Below are 17,520 nucleotides of genomic sequence, written 5' to 3' on the forward strand. Positions count from 1 at the left end.
ACCCATTACCGCTTTCTTCCATTTACTCAACCGTTTCCACTTCTTACAAGACCAGGGTACGTTTCGTTGCGACTTGTATAAATATTTCTCACCTCCACCAAAGAACAAGTTTTGGTCAGGAGAATACAACACTCATAAATCACTTGTTAGTTTTCCCATCTGTTAGCTTTCCACTTTCTGATACAAGTCGTCAAACAACTACTCTTCCCGAATCAACTATTCTGGTCTCAACACTCTCTTCGCTTCCCTCCCTATACAAACCCTTATCCTTCACTTTGTGACCGAAGCAAGTCTGGAAAAGCCATTTCTTGGTTTAGGCCGGATTTGTACAGATTGATATCTCGAATCAAAGTACTCCCTTGCAGTATATTTTTTAGGGTTTAGACTCGTTTCTCACCCACACACTCGGAATTACCAAAATCAGCAGAAACTGTTTTCACCTTCAAACAATTGGCGACCACAGTGGGAGATTAATATCTCGATTACAATATCAATTTCCTATTACTGATTTCATTCTTCAACCCAGATACCAAGGTGGTAGAAGCAAATGATCTGCTCAGGGATCAACGACTCAGTTACCAGGAGGCCTAGTTACCAGTTATCACATGACAAGGAGTGACTGGGGACTTATAAGATGGTATAAGCAAACGATCCGCTCGAGGATCAATGGATCAGTCACCAAACGGCTCAGTTATCAATTATCACACGACGGGGAATGACTGGGGACTTCTCGCGAGCAACACGACGTCGCCAATAAAACACGAACTTACGCCCTGGGATCCATTTTGTTGGGGGGGGGGAGGGGGGAGGGACCCTAAAAACAAGTAAGTCTTGTCAGGCAAAATACATAACCGATTACTTTAGGTTTTCGCGTTGAAACCAAACACCATGTTATTCCCAAATTTCATCCTATACTTTCCACTGTCATACAACATTCACGGTTCCATGAATCTCCCGGAATTTTCGTGCTACTTACAGTCATAATCAAAACAACATTATTCTAAAATAATTCATCCCAATGAATAATCCAAAACCCTCATAGGAGACGATTATCTATCAATTCAAATCGAACCATGCATCAGGCGCTCTGTTCGACTTTCGAAAAAAAAAAAAAAAGCCTAAATAAAGAAGTTCAGAAGACAGAAGTATATTAAGGAAACCATCTAGTAATGGCTTGCTCTTCTTAGAGAAAGCCTCCTTCGTGCTTTGGAGAGCCGCCCGTTTCAGCTTCAACTTTTTGAACAACCTTTCGATTTCCACTTCTTGTTGTTTGATCACATCCGCGGAAGGGCCTTCGATTGCCTTGGCCTGCAACTTTTGGATCTCGGTAAAACCCTCAACAAACCAGGGAGCGTTGAACTTGCAGTCTACGCACATGTCATGGTGGAACTTCCAGCTTGAGATTACATCCTCGGAGACGGTGTGGCCAGTCACATTGCACATGTCGTCAATCGAAGATAAGGAGCCGCTTCAACGTTCTCAACAGAAGTCGCTCCGCTACAACGTCCTCAAGCAGCGGCTCCGCTTCAACGTCCTCCAGCAGTGGCTCCGCTTCAACGTCATCCAGCAACGGCTACGCTTCAACATTCTCTCCAGAAGTCGTTCCACTTCAACGTTCGCTCCAGGATCCGAAGTCGAAGCTTCATCGTTTTTCTCCATAAGTTTCAACGTCCTCTCCAAGAGCCGAAGCCGCTTCAACGCCTCCTTCCTTCCAAGGTTCGTGCTCGTGGCCGCCACTCCCCCCCAAGGATCATGATTGCATCCAGACAATTTTCGTAGTCGTGGCCACCTTTTGATCCATCCCGCCAAAGCTCTTGGTCATGGAAATTTTGCTCGCTTACGCATCCAGCCAATCTCTTTACTTCCATGGACTCCCATATAATTCTAGCCAACCTACTTTGTTCCCACGACAATGTAGTCTCTTCTGATCACATCTGCTGCCAAGAACTGTTGTCGCTCGTTTGTAAATACCATCCAGAGCTTCACCATAGCAACAATCACTACAAAAGTGGAAACATGTAAACCACACTTGGGGACTGAGGATCTACACAGAATCCTTTCGCTGTCAAAGCTTAGAAGACACGGTCAACCAAAAGGTCATAGCCACGAAAAGGACATCTACCCTTCAAGGGTGTAGCGTAAGAATATCATCACCTCTCTGTCTAGAAGACGCCTGCAACACTTTACGAGGCCGCGGTGGATCCCAATCCTTCTCATAGGAAACAACTTCAGAAATTTAAAAAAAAAGTGCGACTAGGGACTGCTCATCGCAGTCCATCCCGACAACCGTCAAAGACTCATGAGATAACTCTAGAGACGCGGCTAAAAAGTTTTATTGAAGAAATAGAGAGATCCACGATAAAAAAACATAACCCTCTCATTTCTACCTCTTCGCTATCCATAATATTTCGTCCATGTGATATTATGGGCATCCTAGCGTCACATCCAGAAGAGTACAATAAGCTTGTATCAAATCCCATGGACGTGGATCCAAGGCGATGCAATGAAATTAGGCTACACACGGGGACTACCAGCATGAGACGCTTTCACTCCCCTCAACCAGGTTATTTATGATTTCAACAATCACTGTCGAAGTTTTACAAGCCGCAGGGATTTCTCAACATGAAGCCGTACATGTGAATTGAAGACTCCAAAAGCACGCCACAAAGATACATTCACATATTCAGCCGTGACGTCGGATCTAACATAAGTATAACTGGGGACTGCTCACCACATCTCATTCCATACGATAGTCCAAGATTCAGAAGATGGTTCGAAGGATGTCGTTTGGAACAAAGTCCTTGAAGACTTGATAGCAGCACATCAGCAACAGAAAGTCTCCCAACTCATCTTTTTCATCCAGTGGATCCAGAATATTTCGACCATATAAGCATCCACAACATATTGTCATTGCGATCAGAAAGTTCAGGCATTGAACAACCTAAAGTCAACGATGGACCGACAAGGCAACCACAATCTCCAAGATTAGCCCTGACATTATCGTTGTCGATCATATGTTTCATCCGTCCCAAGAATGCAATGGAGTTGGGTAAATTTTGGAATCAACTGGAGAGACACTGCAGACAAAAGCATGGATCTAGACGGGCAATAGAAAACAGAAGAGGGTCGATACCTCTTTTCATGCGGACGGAGTTTCTAGAGTTTGCACAAAATAAAGATTCCTTCTTTTTCTATGAACGGGAATAGATGATTGGGCGCGACTATGCTACCTCGGGCCCGCAACATCCCTCATGAATTCTTCTTGAGTTTTACTGTCAGACTGTTTTCACCTCCTAAACGATCTCAAAATCTAAATATTCTCGCGTAGGGAGGTAGGAAATTCTTTTCCAATCAGAATGGAGGGGAGGAACATCAAAATCCGAGTTCGTACGAGATATCTACAACGATTTTAGTAAAGGCGCTAATTAGGGTTTCGGCATGCCAAACCCTAATTTAGACAAAGTTTCCAGGCGCCATCACCACTGTTTGATAGCCGAAGTTCCAACAGCTTGCATCCTTTCCAGCGCCAGCAACTTGCATCCTTTCCAGCGCCAGCAACTTGCGTCCTTTTAGCGCCAGCAGCTTGCATCCTTTCCAGCGCCAACATCTTGCATCCTTCCAGCGCCAGCAGCTTGCATCCTTTTCAGCGCTAGCATCTTGCGTCCTTCCAGTGCCAGCAGCTTGCATCCTTTCCAGCGCTAGCAGCTTGCGTCCTTCCAGCGTAACTTCTCCACCCATAGCCGATTGCACCAAAATTACGCATACCAAGCGGGAGCCAACAAAAGCCCATGCCAAGCCTACGCCGGCGGCTCCGTATCACGCCAAGCATATGCCTACGGCTCCGTCCATTTCCAACTTAACCAACAACTTCGCGTTCCCAAGCCGAGCCAAGATGGCGCACGGCCAAGCCAAGCTGATGCCAAACGTCTACAACTTCAGCCAGAGGATCCTCTTTACCTCCCGAAAAAGGCTAGCCGGATCTTCCTAACCATCTCTTCATGACTTGTCGTTTCGATTTCGTCTTTGTCTGTAACCATCTCATGATTACCTCACAACAATGCCCTTGTTCGAAGCTAAGAAGGGGACTTAATGTTGATGGTGGTTTTTAGCTTAGGGTTAAAATGGTAAAACCTAGGCCTGACGTGACGTCACTCTGTAAAGAAACGAAGTCGTGAGTACCAATATCTCCACTAGCACATTTATTGAGCCTTTCAATACGTCTACGAGAAATTTACCAGGGTACCTTTTTTTATATATATACATGCTTTATTCCACGGAAGAACCCTCAGTATTGACTGGCATCACCTCCGCACATGCCAACCGCGCATGCTAGCCAAGCATGCCAACCGCGCATGTCGTATATTCTAATTACGGTTTTTATATGTTAAACCCTAATTTTCGCATCTCCGCGCCAAAGGTATACCATGCCATCCGCACCACCGTGCCAACGGCATGCCATCCACATCTCCGCGCCAAAATCATACCATGCCAGCCGCACCACCGTGCCAACGGCATTCTAGCCATGCCAGCCACATCTCCGCGCCAAAGGTATACCATGACAGCCGCACCATTGTGCCAACGACATTCCAGCCATGCCAGCCACATCTCCGCTCCCAAAGGCATACCATGCCAGCCGCACCACCGTGCCAACGACATTACAACCATGCAAGCCACATCTCCGCGCCAAAGGCGTACCATGACAGCCACACCATCGTGCCAACGGCATGCCAGCCGCATCTCCGCGCCAAAGGCATGCCAACCATGCCAGCCGCACCACGGTGCCAATGGCATGCCATGCCAGCCACATTTCCGCGCCAAAGGCATGCCAGCCGCACCACCGTACCAATGGCATGCCATGCCAACCACATATCCGCACCAAAGGCATACCAACCATGCCAGCCGCACCGCCGTGCCAATGGCATGCCATGCCAGCCACATCTCCGCACCAAAGCCTTGCCGGCCATGCCTCCATGTCGGTGGCTTCCAAACGAAGGGTTGCAACAATCAACGACTACCCTTCCTTATGAGATACAAATCTCAGCCGTCCAAGTTCGCCACCAAACGCGTGGCAACTTTGGGCCCAATGCCAAGCCCTAATTTTGGTCGCGCCTAAACTATGCCAAAACCCTAATTTTGGTCGTGCCTAAAACTATGCCAAAATCCTATCTTGTCTGCACCTAAACCATGCCAAAGCCACGCCGGCCATGCCTCAATGCAGCTGGCTTCCAAACAGAGGGTTCCAACAATCAACGCTTACCCTTCCCTCTGAGATGCAAATCTCAGCCGTACAAATTTTCCACCAAACGACTTGTGGAAATCTCTTGGATATGGTGCTAACTCTTTGCCACGGTGCCAAAACCCTAATTTGGCCATGGTGACAAAACCCTAATTTTGCCGCGCCAAAGCCATGCCAGTCATGCCTCCATGCCGCTGGCTGCCAAACGGAGGGTTGCAACAATCAACGGCTACCCTTCCATCTGAGATGCAAAGATCAGCCGTACAAACTTGCCACTAAACGAATTGTGGCAATCTCTTGTCTACGGTGCCAACTCTTGGCCACGGTGCCAAAACCCTAATTTGGCCACGGATCCAAAGCCCTAATTTGGCCATGCCAAAGCCATGCCAAAGCCATGCCGGCCATGCCTCCATGCCGCTGGCTGCCAAACGGAAGGTTGCAAAAATAAACGGTTATCCTTCCTTCTGAGACGCAAATCTCAGTCGTACAAAATCTTCACTAAACCAAACGACTTGTGGCAACCTTTGGCAACGCTGCCACGGCGCACACTTAGTTATACCAATTCTATGGCCACGACACCAAACCCTAATTATCCATGCCAAGAGCATGCGCAAGCCATGCCAGCACCGTAGCCACGCCACTGGATACCAACGGAAGGTAACCACAATCAACGGCTAACCTTGCTCTCAAGATGCAAAATCTCGACCGTCGAAAGTAACCACCGAGCCGGAAATCCTCTCAAGCTCAACTTGCCAAACAATAGCAACATGGTACACAAAACACTCGAGACATCAAAACATGTCACATACTGGGGGATGCTCATCAGGGTATTAGTATGCCGGTTTACAGCGTGCGGCGTACACTACGCCCGTTAAAGAAAGTGTCATTAGAGTGAGGCGGTTAGTAAACACAAGAAGTAATGGTGAAACATTTCCTTCATTATGGAAACATCAAGTCCATGCGTTACCCGTTACCGCTTTCTTCCATTTACTCAACCATTTCCACTTCTTACGAGACCAGGGTACGTTTCGTTGCGACTTGTATAAATATGTCTCACATATTTCCACCAAAGAACAAGTTTTGGTCAGGAGAATACAACACTCAGAAATCACTTGTTAGTTTTCCCATCTGTTAGCTTTCCACTTTCTGATACAAGTCGTCAAACAACTAATCTTCCCGAATCAACTATTCTGGTCTCAACACTCTCTTCGCTTCCCTCCCTAGACAAACCCTTATCCTTCACTTTGTAACCGAAGAAAGTCTGGAACGTCCATTTCTTGGCTTAGGCCGGATTTGTACAGATTGATCTCTCGAATCAAAGTACTCCCTTGCAATACATTGTTTAGGGTTTAGACTCGTTTCTCACCCACACACTCGGAATTACCAAAATCAACAGAAACTGTTTTCACCTTCAAACAATTGGCGACCACACTAGGAGATTAATATCTCGGTTACAATATCAATTTCCAATTACCGATTTCATTCTTCAACCGAGATACCAAGATGGTAGAAGTAAACGATCCGCTCAGGTATCAACGACTCAGTTACTAGGCGGCCTAGTTACCAGTTATCACACGACAAGGAGTGACTGGGGAATTATAAGATGGTAGAAGTAAACGATACGCTCGAGGATCAATGGCTCAGTCACCAAACGTCTCAGTTATCAATTAGCACACGATGGGGAATGACTGGGGACTTCTCGCGAGCAACACGACGTCGCCAATAAAACACGGACTTACGCCCTGGGATCCATTTTGTTGGGGGTGGGGGATACCCTAAAAGCAAGTAAGTCTTGTCAGGCAAAATACATAACCGATTACTTTAGGTTTTCGCGTTGAAACTAAACACCATGTTATTCCCAAATTTCATCCTATAATTTCCACTGTCATACAACATTCACGGTTCCATGACTCTCCTGGAATTTCTGTGCTACTTACAGTCATAATAAAAACAACATTATTCTAAAATAATTCATCCCAATGAATAATCCAAAACCCTCATAGGAGACGATTATCTATCAATTCAAATCGAACCATGCACCAGGCGCTCTATTCGCCTTTCGGAGAAAAAAAAAACTAAATAAAGAAGTTCAGAAGACAGGAGTACATTAAGGAAAACCATCTAGTAATGGCTTGCTCTTCTTAGAGAAAGCCTCCTTCGTGCTTTGGAGATCCGCCCGTTTCACCTTCAACTTTTTGAACAACCTTTCGATTTCCACTTCCTGTTGTTTGATCACATCCGCGGAAGGTCCTTCGATTGCCTCGTCCTGCAACTTTTGGATCTCGGTAAAACCATCAAAAAACCAGGGAGCGTTGAACTCGTAGTCCACGCACATGTCACGATGAAACTTCCAGCTTGAGATTACATCCTCGGAGACGGTATGGACAGTCACATTGTACATGTCGTCAATCGAAGATAAGGAGCCGCATCAACGTTCTCTATAGAAGTTTCTCCGCTTCAACGTCCTCAAGCAGCGGCTCCACTTCAACGTCATCCATCAACGGCTGCACTTCAACATTCTCTCCAGAAGTCGTTCAACTTCAACGTTCGCTCCAGGATCCGAAGCCGAAGCTTCAGTGTTTTTCTCCATAAGTTTCAACGTCCTCTCCAAGAGCTGAAGCCGCTTCAACGCCTCCTTCCTGCCAAGATTCGTGCTCGTGGCCGCCGCTCCCCCTGTCAAGGATCATGATCGCAGCCAGCCAATTTTCGTAGTCGTGGCCACTTTTTGATCCATCCCGCCAAAGCTCGTGGTCATGGATAGTTTGCTCGGTTACGCATCCATCCAATCCCTTTACTTCCATGGACGCCCATATAATTCCAGCCAACTGATGTGTTTTGTAGATAGTGGTAAAAGTGGTTCGATTCTCAGACTTGCGAAGGATATTAATTAGACTTAAATTATAATATTAAAATGGAAAACTCACTAAAAATTATAGAAAACTCAATCAAAGTTGATATCAATATTAAAAGAACACTGAGGCTAAGATTCCACTATTTTCCATGTTCAAAGTGATTTAATCCAATATTTATATTCATGCAAATTTTTTCGTTCAATTTGATTCTAAACTATTGCAACAAGTAGATTCTCAAAATAACAAGTGTAAATCTGAAGCATAGAACATCAAAAACCTAGGTCCAAGCATGATCTATCAAAATAAATAACAATTGCTTAACAAGAATCATTCAAACAATTTTCACTCAAGGAAAAACAATCATAAAAATAATTGCGATAAATAAATAAATAAATAAGAATATACCACTTTTTGTTGGAAAAATAGCTTCCTCTATCGCCTCAGAAATGGGGTTTAGCTCCTCATATTAATCACTTGCTCAAAATACATATTTGTTGCTCAAAAGTTGATTAAAAAGAAGAGAAGGTATAAAACAGCGTGTTTGTAACGGATATAATTGTTACGAACCACTGTTACAAAGTACCCTAACACAAAACTGTTGCGAACTCTGAATAATTGTTACAGAAATTGTGACAAACTGATTGAATTTGAAAGAAAAGGCCACGGATTCTGCGACTGTCTCTTACTGCTGTTTTGAGTTCTTCTTCTTCCACTCGCTTGTATCTCTGCAACTTGGTGTTTTTGTGCTCTGTTCTGTTCTAAAATTCCCCAAAGTGAACGTAAGTCTTCTATGAGCTATCCCAACTCCTTTTATATCCCACGGGTCGATTCCACTTCAAGAAATCTTCGGCTCTTCTTATCTTCCCTCCACCTCAAGTCTCGGGATTTCTTTCCCTGCCAAGCTTCTCTATATCTTCTGTTTTGTTGAAACTTCTTCTAAAGATAGCAGTAAATCTTGCAGAGTGCATATCCTTCCAATATCACTATGTACCTTCCACAAATACAACCAAAAATTCCCGTAATATTAATCCTCCCTTGTTTTGACTAAAGTCCGTGTAAATTTCTTTTTATCGAGCCTCAAACACATACGAACCCTGTTTTGAAATATCCAGCCCAAACCAATCGAAATCCATGAGAAAGTCCGAGTAAAACTCTCCCTGTTTCAGTAAAATAGAAACCCATGATATTTGCCTCCCTGTTTCGACTAACACCGAGTTAACATCCCAAGTTTCTTGATTTAAACAAACATACCATGCCTGTTTACTCCATTCATGTACGTACCAACGAATTTCTCCGATTGAATCTCTTCGGAAGTTTCCCAGAGATTGAACCCTAAAATCTCCCGTAACTGGTTTTGTTTCCCGCCAATTCTTGTTTTTTCAAAAAAAAAAAAAATTGCGACCGGGGACTGCTCATCGCAGTCCATCCCGACAACCGTCAAAGACTCATGAGATAACTCCAGAGACGCGGCTGAAACATTTTCTTGAAGAAACAGAGAGAGACACGATAAACAACATAACCCTCTCATTTCTATCTCTTCGCTATCCAGAATATTTCGTCCATGTGATATTCTGGGCATCCCGGCATCACATCCAGAAGAGTACAATAAGCTTGTATCAAATCCCGTGGACGTGGATTCAAGGCGATGCAATGAAAGTGGGCTACACATGGGGTATACCATCATGAGACGCTTTCACTCCCCTCAACCAGGTTATTTCTGATTTCAACATCATCACTGTCGAAGTTTTACAAGCCGCAGGGATTTATCAACATGAAGTCGTACATGTGCATTGAAGACTCCAAAAGCACGCCACAAAGATATATTCACATATTCGGCCGTGCCGTCGGATCTAACAGAAGTATAACTGGGTACTGCTTACCACATCCCATTCCATACGATAGTCCAAGATTCAGAAGATGGTTCGAAGGATGTCACTTGGAGCAAAGTCCATGAAGACTTGATAGCAGCACATCAGCAACAGAACGTCTCCCAACTCATCTATTTCATCCAGTGGCTCCGGAAGATTTCGACTATACAAGCATCCACAACATATTGTCATCGCGATCAGAAAGTTCAGGCACTGAACAACCTAAAGTCAAGGATGGACCGACAACGCAACCACAATCTCCAAGATTAGCCCAGGCATTATCATTTTCGAGCATATGTTTCATCCATCCGTCCCAAGAATGCAATGGAGTTTGGTAAATTTTGGAATCAACTGGAGAGACACTGCATACGAAAGCACGGATCCAGACGGGCAACAGAAAACAGAAGAGGGTCGATACCTCTTTTCATGCGGACAGAGTTTCTAGAGTTTGCACAAAATAAAGATTCCTTCTTTCTCCATGAACGGGAATAGATGATTGGGCGAGACTATGCTACCTTGGGCCCGAAACATCCCTCATGAATTCTTCCTGAGTTTTACTGTCGGAACTTTTTCACCTCCTAAACGAGCTCAAAACCTAAATATTCTCTCCTAGGGAGATAGGAAATTCTTTTCCAATCAGAATGGATGGGCGGACCATCAAAATACGAGTTCGTACGAGAATTCTACAATGATTTTAGTAAAAGGCGTTAATTAGGGTTTCAGCATGCCAAACCCTAATTTAGACAAAGTTGCCAGGCGCCATCACCACTGTTTGATAGTCGAAGTTCCAGCAGCTTGCATCTTTCCAGCGCCAGCAACTTGCATCCTTTCCAGCGCCAGCAGCTTGCATCCTTCCAGCGCCAGCATCCCACATCCTTTCAGCGCCAGCATCCCACATCCTTTCAGCGCCAACAACTTGCATCCTTTCCGACGCCAGCAGCTTGCGTCCTTCCAGTGCCAGCAGCTTGCATCCTTTCTAGCGCCATCATCCCACATCCTTTCAGCGCCAACATCATCTTTCCAGCGCCAGCAGCTTGCATCCTTTCCAGCGCCAGCAGCTTGCATCCTCCAGCGCCAGCATCCCACATCCTTTCAGCGCCAGCAACTTGCATCTTTCCAGAGCCAGCAGCTTGCGTCCTTCCAGCGCCAGCAGCTTGCATCCTTTCCAGCACCAGCAGCTTGCATCCTTCCAGCGCCAGCATCCCACATCCTTTCAGCGCCAGCAGCTTGTATCTTTCCAGCGCCAGCAGCTTGCATCCTTTCCAGCGCCAGCATCTTGCGTCCTTCCAGCGCCAGCAGCTTGCATCCTTTCCAGTGCCAGCAGCTTGCATCCTTTCCAGCGCTAGCATCTTGCGTCCTTCCAGCGCCAGCAGCTTGCATCCTTTCCAGCGCTAGTACCTTACGTCCTTCCAGCGCTAGCAGCTTGCGTCCTTCCAGCGCAACTTCTCCACCCATAGACGATTGCACCAACAATCCGCATACCAAGCGGGAGCCAACAAAAGCCCATGCCAAGCCTACGCCAGCGGCTCCATATCACGCCAAGACTATGCCTACGACTTCGTTCCGTTACAAGTTTAACCAAAAACTTCGCGTTCCCAAGCCGAGCCAAGATGGCGCACGGCCAAGCCAAGTTGATGCCAACCGTCTACAACTTCAGCCAGCGGATCCTCTTTGCCTCCCGAAATAGGTTAGCCGGATCTTCCTAACCATCTCTTCATGACTTGCCGTTTCGATTTCGTCTTTGTCTGTCACCATCTCATGCTTACCTCACAACAATGCCCCTTTTTCCAAGCTAAGCAGGGGACTTAATGTTGATGGTGGTTTTTAGCATAGGGTTAAAATGGTAAAACCTAGGCCTGATGTGACGTCACTCTGTAAAGAAACGAAGCCGTGAGTACCAATATCTCCACTAGCACATTTATTGAGCCTTTGAATATGTCTACGAGAAATTTACCAGGGTACCTTTTTTTTAATATATACATGCTATGTTCCAAGGCATAACCCTCAGTATTGACTGGCATCATCTCCGCACATGCCAACCGTGCATGCTAGCCAAGCATGCCAACCGCGCATGTCGTATATTCTAATTAGGGTTTCGACATGTTAAACCCTAATTTCCGCATCTCCGCGCCAAATGCAACCATGCCAGCCACACCACCGTGCCAACGACATTCCATCCATGCCAGCCACATCTCTGTGCCAAAGGCATACCATGCCAGCCGCACCACTGTGCCAACGGCATTCCAGCCATGCCAGCCACATCTCGGCGCCAAAGGCATACCATGCCAGCCGCACCACCGTGCCAACGGCATTCCAACCATGCCAGCCACATCTCCGCGCCAAAGGCATACCGTGCCATCCGCACCATTGTGCCAACGGCATGCCAGCCATGCCAGCCACATCTCCGCGCCAAAGGCATGCCATCCGCACCACCGTGCCAATGACATGCCATGCCAGCCACATCTCTGTGCCAAAAGCATGCCAACCATGCCAGCCGCACCATAGTGCTAATGGCATGCCATTCCAGCCACACCTCCGCACCAAAGCCATGCCGGCCATGCCTTCATGTCGCTGGCTTCCAAACGAAAGGTTGAAACAATGAATGGCCACCCTTCCTTCTGAGATGCAAATCTCAGCCGTCCAAGTTCGCCACCAAACGCATGACAACTTTTGGCCCAATGCCAATCCCTAATTTTGACCGCGCCTAAACTATGCCAAAACCCTAATTTTGGCCGCGCCTAAAACTATGCCAAAATCCTAGCTTAGCCGCGCCAAAGCCATGCAGGCCATGCCTCCATGTCGCTGGCTGCCAAACGAAGGGTTGCAACAATCAACGGCCACCCTTCCTTCTGAAATGCAAATCTCAGCCGTCCAAGTTCGCCACCAAACACGTGGAAACTTTTGGCCCAATGCCAAGCCCTAATTTTGGCCGGGCCTAAACTATGCCAAAACCCTAATTTTGGCCGCGCCTAAAACTATGCCAAAATCCTAGCTTGGTCGCACCTAAACCAGGCCAAAGCCACGCCGGCCATTCCTCCATGTCGTTGGCTGCAAAACGGAGGGTTGCAACAATCAACGGCTACCCTTCCCTTTGATATGCAAATATCAGCCGTACAAATTTTCCATAAACGACTTGTGGAAATCTCTTGGCTACGGTGCCAGCTCTTGGCCACGGTGCCAAAACCCTAATTTGGCCACGCCAAAGCCATGCGGCCATGCCGATGGCTGCCAAACGGAGGGTTGCAACAATCAACGGCTACCCTTCCCTCTGAGATGCAAATCTCAGCCGTATAAACTTGCCACCAAACGACTTGTGGCAATCTCTTGGCTACGGTGCCAACTCTTGGCCACGGTGCCAAAACCCTAATTTTTCCACGGTGCCAAAGCCCTAATTTGGCCACGCCAAAGCCATGTCGGCCATGCCTCCATGCCGCTGGCTGCCAAACGGAAGGTTGCAACAGTCAACGGTTATCTTTCCTTCTGAGACGCAAATCTCAGTCGTACAAGCTCGCCACTAAACCAAACAACTTGTGGCAACCTTTGGCTACGCTGCCACGACGCACACTTAGCTATGCCAATTCTATGGTCACAAAACCAAACCCTAATTAGCCACGCCAAGAGCATGTGCAAGCCATGCCAGTACCGTGGCCACGCCACTGGCTACCAACGGAAGGTAACCACAATCAACGGCTAACCTTCCTCTCAAGATGCAAAATCTCGACCGTCGAAGGTCACCACCGAGCCGGCAAGCCTCCCAAGCTCAACTTTCCAAACAATATAAACATGCTACACAAAACACTCGAGACATCAAAACATGTCACAAACTGGGGGATGCTCATCAGGGTATTGGTCTGACGGTTTACAGCGTGCGGTGTACACTACGCCCGCTACAATAAAGTGTCATAAGAGTGAGGCGGTTAGTAAATACAAGAAGTAATGGTGAAACGTTTCCTTCATTATGGAAACATCAATTCCAGGCGTTACATGTTACCGCTTTCTTCCATTTACTCAACAGTTTCCACTTCTTACGAGACCAGGGTACGTTTCGTTGCGACTTGTATAAATAGGTCTCACCTATTTCCACCAAAGAACAAGTTTTGGTCAGGAGAATACAACACTCATAAATCACTTGTTAGCTTTCCCATCTGTTAGCTTTCCACTTTCTGATACAAGTCGTCAAACAACTACTCTTCCTGAATCAATTATTCTGGTCTCAACACTCTCTTCGCTTCCCTTCCTAGACAAACCCTTCTCCTTCACTTTGTGACCGAAGCAAGTCTGGAACGACCATTTCTTGGTTTAGGCCGGATTTGTACAGATTGATCTCTCGAATCAAAGTACTCCCTTACAGTACATTTTTTAGGTTTTAGACTCGTTTCTCACCCACACACTCGGAATTACCAAAATCAGCAGAAACTGTTTTCACCTTCAGACACCATGGTATACCAAATTATGCAAGGGAACATAATTTTATTCATTTCTTGATGATCTTAACAACGACATGGCCCACAAACGATGGCAAACGTCTGTTTCAAAATTCCAAACGTGCGCTCAACATCCTTTTTAAAAATATTTATTGTGTGTTAGAATACTTCTTGTCCTTTAAAGCACGGTACCAAGCCGGTCTGACTGTAGGCTTGAAATAAAGTAATCGTCTGCCAGGTAATACTGCAAAATGTAGTTATGACCGTTCACAGAGAAATTACAGTGCGACGCGATCTCATCCTTCAGATATTCAAACAATGGTGATTTTTGCACTAATTTGATGTCATTTTTTGAACCGAAAGTCCAAAAATAAACACATATTAAATCCAACAATCATATGTAGGCGAAACTTCCAAAAAAACCGTCGGTTTTGGAGAATGACTCGTATACTGACCGGCACGTTCCACAAGGACATACCTGTCACACCTAATTTACGTAATCAAGACTGCGTAGCTTTCCTGGAAAACCTTTTGGTTGTATATTCGACGACATTTCTATCAACATCTATCAGAATAGGTTTTCGTAGAAAAGTTAGATCAAAATAATCGACTACTATCGCAAAACATTTTGGAATACCTAAATGCTTATTTTTCCCGTATGGATATACTCATTTATGGAATCCGATGGTACCCCATAACATAATATTTGAAGGGTTGCAGTGATATCTTTTTTGGTACTAAAGCCTCGTGCATGTCGTGCATCATGATAATTAATTAGAAGTTGTATCTGACAAAGCTCAGAGAATAATCCTTTGAAGCAAATTATGGCCTATGCGGAAACGACGCTAAAAATCTTTATCAAATGGCCCTGATGGCCTAGGTATCAACCCTGAATGCAACTGCACCATAACGTTTCTACGCCTTCTAGCCTCATTTGAGTCTTCATCCAACTGGCGTAAAATCTCTAAATTTGTTTCTTCTTCTTCTTTAGTTTCGTCCATTTTCAGATCTTCTCCTCAGAATAATTAAAATCAGGATTTATAGAGAAAAAAAAATAGTTAAATTAAAATGAGTGGAATTGAGAGAAAATTGATATGTATAAAGAGAGTTGTGATTTGGTGAGATAGAATGAGGCGTAATTTATATAGCGGAAAAGAAATAGCCACTCAAGGTAATAGTTGGAAAATTAACCATCGGCGGCAACCAATCCCCAGCAGCTCAACTTCAGTAGCCGGCGGTTTTAGGAGTGTCGCGCCAACGCACGACTCTTATGCTGTCACAGATTAAATTTTCTCCAAAACGGATTTGGTCATCACGTGACCAGACAAATTTGGTTATTTACAAATTCCCATAGGAAGTGCCATAAGCCGACAAAAAGAATAAAGCAGTAAATTGGCACCACATTTGGTACCAATTTTCTTTTTGGAAGATATAGTTAAGCTTATTGCTGTAGCAACCATAAAACATACTGGCAAAGGCCAATTGCCCACTCAAAAGTATCCGACTTTGGCCTCGCGATGTTGGCATTCAGTCAAAGTAATATTGCATGTGCATGCCATCGGATGGGAGTAGTGCCCATTTTCTTTTTTCCTTCTGTGCAAATAACGGCATTGTTTGAGTCTAAAATGTCAAACATTTACCCAGCTTTTTAATTCCAGATATCTGATTATTATGCTCTGATATTGGTGAAAAGAAAATTTTGAACTTTCATATGGTGTTACATTGCTTGCTTGTACATGCTTCGAATTTCAGAATATTACACAAATATAATCAAAATGCAAGAAGAAGGAAACATAAGTATCCAACACGAAATTTAGACAACCTAATCCGACATCAGAGAAAAACGATAAATCTTGTCCACTCTCGGGGGGAATACAGATGAGCAGATTACTCATCTGCAGTATCTGGCTCTGGTTCTGGTTCTGATTCTGCTTTACGGTCTGGCTCTGTTTCGGCAGGGGTTGGGTTACGTCTCTCAGAAGCTGAGCGGATCAGATGATTGTAGCTACCTTTTTCTTTGAAGAGTTGTGCAAAATGAGGCTTGCAGTAGAGAATTCCATTTAAAGCAGCATAGGATGAAGCTGAAAGAGAACATCCTCCATGGGAACACTTAAAACATGATTTATGGAAGGACTCTCCTTCCACGCTCACCTGCCATAAATATGTTGGTGTTATTAGCTTGTTTGGATGCAAAATCCATAAGTTTTGAGGATTTGTGGCAACAGAAATATGTCGTTCATTTTTACCTTCTCAAGTGGATAAACTGTTTTACGGCATGTTGCACATTTGTCTTGTGTACCAGAGAAGAAAGCTGAGAGCTTGCTTGGAGCTCTAGGCTGTAAATCGAAATCAGATATATAATGGCAAATTAACTAAAATATTCTGAAATGATAACTGGATTACGAATAAAAGGCAGTTGAGATATGAAATTACCAGAAGATTTTTCTCTGATTTTCCAGCTGAAACAACATAATATAGATATGAACACATCAATATACTGGTGAAAAATGAAAAATAAAAGAAGTAAATAAATGAAGAGAGGGAGAGAGGTTATTACAATGTGGAGAACTCATAGCAGTGAAACCACCAGTTTGTTTGAAGAGTTGTTCAAAATGAGGTTTGCAGTAGAGAACTCCTTCCATGGAGGAGTATGTGCTAATCTGCAATGAGAAATACACATAAAGGACACCATCTATTTCAACCGTCTTCGCAATCCAAGCTAGAAAAAAATTACTAGATGATTGAGGCTATAGTATTTACCGTGAGTTTGCCTTGGCAGTGGCTGCATTTGAAGCATGATTTATGATAAGATTTACCATCTGCAGTCAGCAATTCAACCAGATAAACTGTCTTATCACATGCCTTACATTTCTCCATTGTCCCACTGAATGCCATCTTTAATCAAATCTTCTTCTTAATTTTATGAGAAATCCAACCAAAACCCAAGCAATGGAAATATTGATCTTGGGTACAAATTGGATTTGTCTCTTCTTTCTTTCTCTTTAATTTGTAAAATGAGAAAGAAAGAAAGAAAGAAGTGGTTATGATAAAGACTTTGAAAAATCCAATTTGGATCATGAAATCCACTCTTTATTATGCATGGCTACTTTAATTGATAATAATTTTAATGGCTACGAGAT

General features: G+C 44.7%; 1 protein-coding gene across 1 annotated transcript; it reads right to left on the reverse strand.

Moving 5' to 3' along the window:
* Positions 1 to 16,062: 16,062 nt before the first annotated feature.
* On the reverse strand, positions 16,063 to 17,447 carry LOC113302361 (LIM domain-containing protein WLIM2b-like). Its single transcript, XM_026551275.1, has 5 exons — positions 17,141 to 17,447; positions 16,938 to 17,040; positions 16,814 to 16,839; positions 16,627 to 16,716; positions 16,063 to 16,531 (listed from the first exon to the last, which is right to left on the reverse strand). Exons 1-5 carry the CDS (start codon positions 17,273 to 17,275, stop codon positions 16,268 to 16,270), a joined length of 618 nt encoding a protein of 205 aa, XP_026407060.1. The 5' UTR covers positions 17,276 to 17,447; the 3' UTR covers positions 16,063 to 16,267.
* Positions 17,448 to 17,520: the final 73 nt, after the last annotated feature.

The sequence above is a fragment of the Papaver somniferum genome, chromosome 8, assembly GCF_003573695.1.
Source record: "Papaver somniferum cultivar HN1 chromosome 8, ASM357369v1, whole genome shotgun sequence".
NCBI lineage: Eukaryota > Viridiplantae > Streptophyta > Magnoliopsida > Ranunculales > Papaveraceae > Papaver > Papaver somniferum.